This window comes from Penicillium nucicola, assembly GCF_028828085.1.
Source record: "Penicillium nucicola strain IBT 29836 chromosome Unknown utg000010l, whole genome shotgun sequence".
Classification (NCBI taxonomy): Eukaryota; Fungi; Ascomycota; class Eurotiomycetes; order Eurotiales; family Aspergillaceae; genus Penicillium; species Penicillium nucicola.
Genome location: NW_026643134.1, coordinates 4327182 through 4336859, shown reverse-complemented (window position 1 = coordinate 4336859; position 9678 = coordinate 4327182). Strand labels below are relative to the sequence as shown.

Here is a 9678-nt window from a genome sequence, read left to right as displayed (position 1 = left end):
GTCCACCCTCTTCGAACACCACTCACGTATGGTTGGCTTGACCACGCCGGTCCGCATCTCCACAGAGAACATCGTACTGCGCAAACAATGTGGCGGGATCACTAAGAGGTGCCCCAACCTCCGAAGAGGGGGAACGCATTGAGTGATCCCAGGCTAGCACATTGTTCCGCTGATACATGCACACCGTCCTTCTCACCACGACGCCGACGACATGGAGGAAGAGGCACGTGCTGCCCATCTGTTGGATTAGCAGCCCTCGCTGAGATCTAGCCGGAATTCATCGGTTAAATAGTATCTGATTATTCAGACACGGTTGCGAAAAAAGGAGGACCTGAGTCTCCTAGGTGCGCTTCCTCCGTACCAGAGACGAGAACCGGAACAGCCACAAGTGGCATCGTTGTAGTTCGAGAAGAGGCGGGCTAGGACAGACCAGCAGAAGAAGTAACTGCTTCAGTACCCTCGGTTTGAGACTGAGCAAGTTCCTCCTCCAACATTTGGTCAGCCTGCCGTCTCTTGCGTCTTCTCGCTTTCGCCGACATCCGGTTTCTGCGTTTCGTATGCACAGGAGTAGAAACGTCGTCGTCATCTGTGTCTGAGTGACCCTTTTCCATCTCAGGCGCGGTATCTGAAGATCGAGGAACGTCAACAGGAGCATCAGAGATGCCCACAGCCTTGTTCCCTTCTTTCCAAGAGGTGAGAAGAACTCCCACCAAATGACTCACCATAAATGGTGACAGATGTTTCGGATGCCAAGGCACAAGTGCCCACAACCGAGCCGGCAAATGATCAGGATCAAGGCAAACAGTCTCTTGATTAACATCAGACGAGTTTCGAGCAACCAAAGAAACAACCAAGTTCTGGGGGGCGGTGAGGGAGGTCATCGACGCGTTTATCATGCAATCCAACTCCTGGGACCAAATGACTAGCGCCTCAACTTCCTTGCATCGGATATACTTCATCACCTCACGGTGAATCCATACATCCTCAGCCTGGGAGAGAACCGAAATCAGAAGGCCCATAGAGTCGGTACGGACAGGGTTCGGGTCGAGATTCGCTTCCTTTGGACCCGCGACCAGAAGATCTGTGAGTTCGTAAACAGACAGACTTCCGTCTGCCACAGACTGCACACGTGCAATCTGTGGCTGGTCAATGAGAAATTCCACGAAGAGCTCGGATCCTTCACGAAGATACCGCAGTGTGTAAGCAATGAATTCGATAGGCCGAAGTAGAAGCATAACGTGCCCGGAATCGTAACTGAGATAAAACAACAGCCAGAACAGCAACGTTAGCCATGGGAAAACCAAATCGAAGATAACAAACGGGAAGTAGATGAAGACCACTGTCATCCAATCAACCAGAGAAGTGTTCTCTAGCCCGAGCTGGGGGCAAGGTGTTCCACATGTTCCTCGGGGAGGGATGCGGTAAACCTGCCTTGGGCCCGGGGTGAGATGGGTACCGGCGACGGGAGAGGAGGTATCTGGAGGAACTCAACTCGACTGGGTCGTAGACTGATATCCGTACCAAAGACCTCCGTCCGAGTTGGGAACCCAGGGCCGTACACGGGTCCGGGGAACTTAGAGTCCACCAGGACGCAGACAGCCCCCACATCCAAGGTCAATTTTATGGAGCCAATGGACCGCCTCCAGAATGACTCCTGGGGATCAGTGACCCCCGGAATGGGAAACCACTGACTCCATAGAGTCAGGCCGACGAAGAAAATTCCCATAAAGGGAAACAACATGTTGGAGAAGGGGGGGAGGGGGTTCTTTTCTGGATTCGAGAGACACGTTAGCCACCTTCTCCAGATACTCAGTTACGACTGGAGTGGGGGGATGGGAGAGGAGAGAGTGATATATACAGACCAGGAAAAGAAAACAACAAAGTCGAGGGGGTGAGCCTCGAGCGAGAGCAAAGCTGCGCAGTTGGTGATGATGGGGGGGATGGGAGTGATTGTTGCGAAGCTTGGGGGAAAGAGAAGGAGAGATGAAAGTGGAGGGAGAAGAGTTTATAAATGGCGAGGGGACAGGCAGCTCAAAAAGGAAGGAACGATCGACCAAAATAGGAAGCAACGTCCTGTTTGAGTCCAACGTTGAGTGTTGCCTTGCAACACTCACTGCAAAGGCTTTTCAGTGACTGCTACAATGGTATTACTCTAGAGTGATTACACAAGTGAGGCTGAATGATCCAGGTAAACTGTTCTACAATGACTGCTTAAGAGAGGTCTAGTATCCTGAGAAAGTGACTGGAGAATGGCCATTTCGACCAATTAGTCTAAGGTCCCCCGGCTCACAGCATCTCGAGTCACGCATATCTCCCACTAGGGTAGTTATGTCTGATATACCAAGACTCTGAAGTGAAATTGGCTGCATAAGAGTCTCTCTGTATTATGGCTCTGGTTGGGAGGAGGAAACTCACGATCTCTGCTCCGTGTCTGCATTCAATGGCTCAAGACTCTCGGAGAGATCGGTATACGCCGTCAGGAATTTGGTTGCCACGCTTACTCTTGAGCTTGGCTCTGAAAGTAGACATCCGTAATGTGGTCGAGAATGGCATATTTTGTCATCTTTGGGATAGATCCATGGAGAAATGTAATACATTCAGTAGCGTGCAGATTCACTCACACTTTGGAGGCTACCAATATCACCAATATCCACATATCTAGCGATAACAGTGCCAGCCTCTGGGAAGGCTATCGGACAAGTTAAATTTGTGGCTTTGAATGGGACAGGGCAGCTCCACCGATTCAGGATAATGTTGAGTCTTTCTTGGTTTGGAGACGCTCCTATATGTGCTCTAATGAGATGAATGTACACAGCCCGGTATTTCCTCTCCGAGGTTAAAGCTAAGCTGCTTTCCCTACTGGCCGGACTTTGGTGAGAAAGCATAGCCAGCACCGAGAGGAAGAAGGGGAAATACGAAAGGCCACAATGAATTTATCTTGGCAACTGAGAAGAAACCGGACCTTGATTGTGTTAGCGGGATAGCCTTGATGAGAATGAAAAGAACACTCCAGTCCCCGAGACCACAAGTGAGAAAACTTAGGGAATATATACGCAGTGTCCTTATTATTGTTGTCCAGTATAAGATCTCGGTAGTCAAAACAGAATATCAAAAGCGACGTTGCATTAATTCCAAATACTCAAAACACTCAAACACCTCTACAGTCTCTAATAATACCGAGTATCAGCAGAGCCGGGGCTCTCGTCTAAAAACGAACCAAAGAATTATGACTACTTTTCAACTCCAGCTTGAACCCAAACAATCTAAGCCCTGAATCGACCACGGTGGAATCGAGGCAAGAAGACAGGTGCAGGCTCAGTAGCTTGCTCAGGCGGAGTTTCAGTGCCGTTCACAGGAATAGTCGTGTTCGACAGGGTCGAGTTACTGAATGTGGTTGTAGTGTTTCCAACTGCGGCTCGTCGAACAATATCAGGGACTACATGTGCCCGCGGGGTTGGCTTGACCTGGCCAGACTTGGTGCTAGACTTGGTCTCCGATTTGGTCTCTGGCTTGGACGTCGAGGTGGTCAAGGTTGGGGCAGTAGTTCTGCTCACAGGAGTCGAGGTTGTGGTTTTGCTGGTTCTCTCTCTGGTGCTGGTTGGGATGAAGGGGGTCGAGGTACGTGTGCTGGTGCTGGTGCTTGTTCTGGTTCTGGTGGATGACGAGACTTCGCCGCTGCTGCTGGGGGGGACTCTTGTTGAGCTGCTTCCGCCTGTGGTTGGACCACCGCCGCCTCCAGTTGTGGTTCCTCCTCCTCCACCACCACCACCACCACCCCCTGTCGGGTTACCACCTCCTCCTGTTGGATTTCCACCACCACCACCACCACCCCCACCTCCTCCTCCTCCTCCTCCTCCTCCTCCTCCTCCTCCTCCTCCTCCTCCTCCTGGGTTACCACCACTGCCGCCGCCTCCTGGGCTTCCTCCACCACCACTACCACCTGGGTTACCTCCGCCGCCGCCTGGATTTCCTCCACCACCACCACCTGGACTACCTCCACCTTCAGTGGTACAAGGACATCCACCACCAGAAGATGGAGTAGCAGTCACGGTGACAGTCACAGCAGGAGGACAAGTCACGGTAACAGGCTTGACGGGGACAACAACAGTCTGCTTGGGGCCGGATGGGCATGCACTACCACCTCCAGAACCACCTGGTGTCGGGGTACCACCACCGCCTCCTCCTTCAGTGGTGTGAGAAGGATGCTCAGTACCACCACCTCCACCGCCAGTAGGGGTAGAAGGATGACTAGTAGTACTGGGCTGTTCGGTAGTACCGCCGCCTCCACCACCAGTGGTAGATGGATGACTAGTAGTACTAGGCTGTTCGGTTGTACCGCCTCCACCACCGCCAGTGGTAGAAGGCGTAGAGCTGGGTTGTCCGGTAGTGCCTCCGCCGCCAGTGGGGGAAGTCTGGCCGCCACTGCTTGGGGTCTCACTTCCGCCACCGCTAGTAGGGGAGGTGGTAGAGGTTGCAGTGGTTGAAGGCTGGGTGGCAGTTGTTTCACTGGCTCCACTGGGAGAGGTAGATTCACCGGGCGAGGTTTCTGGGCCAGTGGTTGAAGGTCCAGTGCTGGGACTTGTTGAGGGGCTAGCAGTGGTAGAAGAGCCACCACCACCTGTGGAAGAAGTGGTTCCAGGGCCAGTAGATATCTCGGGGCCACTGGTCGAGGGGGTGGTGGATTTTTCGACAGTGCCAGTTGAGGGACCTGTAGATGGACCGGTTGGAGCGCTAGTTGAAGGACTAATAGTGCCAGTCCCGGTCTCGGTGCCACCGGTTGGTGAGGTTCCACTTCCTCCAGTAGGAGAAGTACCTCCACCTTCGGTGGTGGTTGTTTCACTACCACCAGTCGGGGAGGTCGTCTCACCACTACCAGTTGGCGATGTAGTTCCACCGCCACCACTGGGGTGTTCAGTCGAGGATGCCATCTCCTCGGTTATAACCGAAAGCAGTGAGCTCTCCAGGCCGGGATGGTTATGACGCTCTTCCAGGTCTCGTTCCTCCAAACGGCTGCGATCATCAAGACCTGGCTCCAGAGCGACATCTGGAGCAGCCGCGACGCTTTGGAGGAGCGTCCAGGAACAGGCCAGCAGCAACAGGCACTTTCTCGAAAGCATGACTTGGACGGTAATGTAACGAGGTATGTGCAGAGTGGTTCAGCAAGACAATGTTTACCTCACCGGATAGACACAAGAAGTAGAATAGCGACAGGGACAGAAAGATCAATTGATCGTGCAGACAGATCGCCTTTAAATTGAATATCGAGTTGGCTGACAGTGATATCAAAATGTCAAAATTCCGAAGCGAAATCAAGATATGAAGCGAAAGCAAGTAGCAAATTGGACACAGGAGAGAGCAGTCCAAGACGAAAGAGAGAAAGAACAAAGATTCCAGGTAGGTAGTAGACGAAAGACGTGGTCATCACGTCGTGTATTTATTGGAACTCAATAAATATATGATGGTCTAATGAACACTTGATGTCATCAGACAGAGTCAAAAAGACCAGGTCTAATACTCGGGGGTGATGTCGTTGTTTATTTGGCTCCTTTTGGACAAATTGTTGATTTCCGTGGTGAGAAAGGGACTTGGTTGACCTATTGGGACTCATTCCCAGAGGTCGATCCATGGGTTTGTGAGATATTTGTCGCCATCATTGTGACTCGATATTTAGATCAGGGGAGAAGTTGCGCTTGTTCCTGTGGATATCTGATGCGCCCTGGCCAGATTCAGCCCTAAGTCGATGCATGCCGAGACTATTGGGACGCATGTTCTGTTGGTTCAGTCGAGTGGTGCTTTGTGGTGATAAATAGTATTGTATATTCAGACTTCAATCTCCTCGTCTAATTGTTTTTAACGCTTAAGTTCGGGTAAACAACGTTCCTGGTAGGGATGCATAGAGCTCATCGGGTTGCTTCGGTGCGGAAACGTCATCCGCTTGAAGCCCTGGCCCTGGAGCGGGGTGCGATGTCCGCCTCCCCAAATTGCATGTTCCCATTTCATCATTTCTATGGAATCATTGCAGCGGTCTATGTTTATATCATATTACATGGTTGAGCATATTCGAATCACAGAATAATAGATATTAGAAGAAAGTATGTACAGCAGATAATTCAATGAAGGCTAGTGGGGAATTTGCTATGGTGTGTGCCGTTCGTGTCATCGCTGTATGAACCGAAAATGGGAGTGAAATAATGAAGCAATGGTCTTAGTCTTGTAAGGTTCCAACTTTTGTGTCTAGCTTTTTAGTTTGTGAATCATGAATCGTGTCAGTGTTTCCAGGTACCAAGAGGGCAACAGCGAGGTAGGATATTCTATCCGATTCCGAATACCGAGTTTGAGATTAGTAGATCGCGAGGGGGTGACGCCAGCCAACCTGAATAACCTTAACGGCGGTGCAACATGCCAGACCAGCCGCGTAGCAGATAATTGTGAATGTGATTAGGCCCCAGTATGAACCATTGCAGCGCGATAAGATTTCACCAGCGATGGGAATTCCGGTGAGAGTACTGTGGCAAACCAATGTTAGTTACGTGACATCACAGGCAGGAGAAAGATACAGAATAATCTCACCCGAAGCTGACAATAGTGTAGGCAGTTGCGTAATACCGGCCGTAATTCTCAGTCTTGCAAAGCTGACCGACACAGACGGGCGTCAAGCTGATATTGCTTCCGCTGGAAAACCCAAAGAGCGCGGCATATATAATGAGCAGAGCCTTAGTACTCCCAGCTGGAAGCCACAGGCAGGCATTGCAGAGTAGGCAGAGCGCTACTGTTGCAATGAGGGTGTTGAAGCGGCCCAGGAAATCGGCAAAGAAGCCCGGAAGCCATCGGCCAAAGAACGAACCGGCATTCAGTATGGCAATGATTTGGTAGGAAAATTGAGTTGAGAACCCGTGATCGAGACCGTAGGATGAGATATAACTGATCGGCACAAAGAGACCCCACTCAATGAAGAAGACACTGGCAGTCGTAAATGCGAACCGAGAATCGCGGAAGATGCGGAAATCCGGCATGATATTCTCCTTTGAGAATGGCTTTTGAGGCAGTCGAGACCTGATGAGAAGGTTTGCGAGTCCCAGTACAATCAAGCAGATTAAAGCAACAACTCGGGTCGCCCAGGCCCAGCCAATCTTGGGAAATAGGCTTTCCAAAATCAAAGGAAAGGCAATACCTCCGATGGAACCACCGGTAGCAGCCATTCCAGTTGCGACTCCACGCTTCTCGTAGAAGTAATGGCCGATCGCCGATATGGCCGGGGTGAAGATGAGAGAGGCTCCGACTCCACCCAGGACACCGATGACCAGCATAAAGTGCCAATATTCAGTACAGAAACCAACAAGGATGATCATGGCCATTTCGAAGACGGAGCCTGCAAATACGAGCAGGCGTGGACCCCGTGCATCGAAAATGGGGCCAATCTGCACTCCGCAGAAGAAAGTGAGGAAGGCGAACATTCCAAAAATCCATCCAATACTTCCAGCGCTGTATTCTTTCAGTTGGTGGGTTTGGATATAGGCTTGGAAGGTGGCTATGGTGTTAACCAGTCCTAGGGAGCCAAAAAGGCCGAGGAAGCTACCGAGCACGACCAACCATGCTTGGAGACCACCCTCGGGATAGGTGTTACCCTCTGCATCTGTCGTGACTCGGCTGACAGGATCTCTTTGGGCAGACCTGTGGGATGGGGCTACTGTAGAGGCCGTTCGGTGGAGTTCATCTTGGGTGGGCTCTTGCTCTGAAGCATGGCTGGTCAGACCAGGTTCAGTTCGCTTTTCGTAGTCTGTGCCTTCATCTCTTGCTTGATCTTGGTCCACGTTGGCAGTACTCTTCTCGGTGAATATCGTCTCGGTCGTGTGGGCAGTATTCATGATATCAGGTCCATGGTCGCCAATATTGATATTAGCGGGCCCGATACTGGTGGACATCCTACGGAAAAAGCCGTTGTTTAGTTCTCCACGTTTTCTCCACGTTGAGAGTGAGTTTTCTGAGAGTTATAAATCCGGGGGATCTGGGGTGAAGTTGAAATAAAGAGGGGGTGTTATTAGCAACCGAAACTTGGAGTCATATGCAAATTCAATGGAGAATTTTGCATGGAGTAGTTCCCATTGGTGTTAGGGCAGTTCCTGGGCCTCTCTAGTCCCCTTTGAGGGTGTCGGAAAATTCAGATCGCAACTTTATTGGCAGCCGAGGAGTGGAGTGGAGCTGACACCATCGGGCAGGTCCAGCACAGCCAAGACATTGTATACCCAAGCCAGTGGCCTGGTCCTTTCTTCGTGTTCGGGAAGAACGGACTCATATGAGTCATGAGGTTTGACTTGCGGTTGTATCTTCTTCTATGTGACCTTGTGTCAAGAAATCTGGGTACACTTAAAGTCAGGCTACAGATGACTTCTAGCACAGAAGAGACATTATGATACTACTGTATGTCATCATTGGCCTATTTTCTATTCTGTGTCGTTTATTTTCTATGGAATATGATCAATGCTAATATGTTGAGGGAGGGTTGTAAAGTTATAAGTCGTTTGCCGCATGCAAGTATTAAAGTATGCACTCATGCACGAGGATCTAGCACAGGTGCAAATATATATAGCGACTCCAGTGGTGGAAAGACCTTTCGCAATTAACGGGGAGAACAAAAACCAATGTGACTTAATGAGTGTAGTATCAATTGGAAACTCTTTGTCTGTAACAAAAACCACTAGAAAGAGACGTTTTGCGCGTTGATGATCCAATTCAACAACGAGAACCAATTGCCTAGCCTAGTATCTTTGTTTTTTTTAACATAAGGCATTTAATGCCAAACTCTTCCATCGAACTGGGCTTGTGGTTTAGTGGTATAATACTCCCTTAGCATGGGAGTGGTCCGGGGTTCGATTCCCCGCGAGTCCATTCTTTTTTGCTTTTTTGTTCCAGACCCCCTGGTCTTATAGCAATAAGTTGAGAAAGCCCATCATTACTGTATGCTATTACCCGCAGACTATTTTAATTCCATTCGGTGAACGCCGAGTCGTCAGATACACTTGAGCCCTTATCAGTCCCAGTCCCGTACCAAGCCTCACGAGCCGATCGTATGCGAACAAGCAATTCGCTGAAAGCTTGGCAACGTATTTAGTCCTGAAGCCACAGGCACAAGCGCAGGTACAGGCACAGGCACAATCATATTCAGGTACTATCTCCTCTGTGCTGGTTTTAGTGACTCGGCCGTCCCCCGCATTTCCATAGAGATAGTCAGGGGCGAGGTGATTCGGCTATCTTCAGTGTATCTGGATAAGGTACCCGGGTCTGACCACCAGAAGGCCATGTTATATACTCCAAGCGAATATAACATCCGTCGCGAGCCGGTTATTGCAATCTGGTTGTCTCAAGCCACCGCCAGGCAACCTCATGCAATTCGACCTGCATGATGAATGTGGAAGCCATGGTGCTTAACCGACTGTTAAGTGAGGGGATAGTAATCTCTAATCAAGCCAATCAAAAGCTGCACCTACTGTTTATAAACAAGCTTGACTATCCCGAATCAAAAGATAACCGTCGATCTAGCCGGAATCCGTCGCTACTCCGACCCTGGTCACATTTGTGCACAGTTCCCTCAATGCTGCAGATGAGGTCACAACGAGGCACGTACTTGCTAAGCTAACAGCAGTCATTCTAGAAACGAAGTTGGACGATCAGAAATGGGCA

General features: G+C 50.2%; 3 protein-coding genes across 3 annotated transcripts; all 3 read right to left on the bottom strand.

Moving 5' to 3' along the window:
• Positions 1–419: 419 nt before the first annotated feature.
• Positions 420–1741, bottom strand: N7511_010211 (uncharacterized protein; the record flags this gene model as incomplete). Its single annotated transcript, XM_057132588.1, has 2 exons — positions 420–1477; positions 1522–1741. 2 exons carry the CDS (start codon positions 1739–1741, stop codon positions 420–422), a joined length of 1278 nt encoding a protein of 425 aa, XP_056980576.1.
• A 1522-nt stretch (positions 1742–3263) lies between these two features.
• On the bottom strand, positions 3264–5117 carry N7511_010210 (putative extracellular threonine rich protein; the record flags this gene model as incomplete). Its single annotated transcript, XM_057132587.1, has 1 exon — positions 3264–5117. The coding sequence occupies one exon, from the start codon at positions 5115–5117 to the stop codon at positions 3264–3266; it is 1854 nt and encodes a 617-aa protein (XP_056980575.1).
• A 1223-nt stretch (positions 5118–6340) lies between these two features.
• N7511_010209 (MCT family MFS transporter) lies at positions 6341–7922 on the bottom strand (the record flags this gene model as incomplete). Its single annotated transcript, XM_057132586.1, has 2 exons — positions 6341–6506; positions 6571–7922. The coding sequence occupies 2 exons, from the start codon at positions 7920–7922 to the stop codon at positions 6341–6343; spliced, it is 1518 nt and encodes a 505-aa protein (XP_056980574.1).
• Between the last annotated feature and the right edge of the window lie 1756 nt (positions 7923–9678).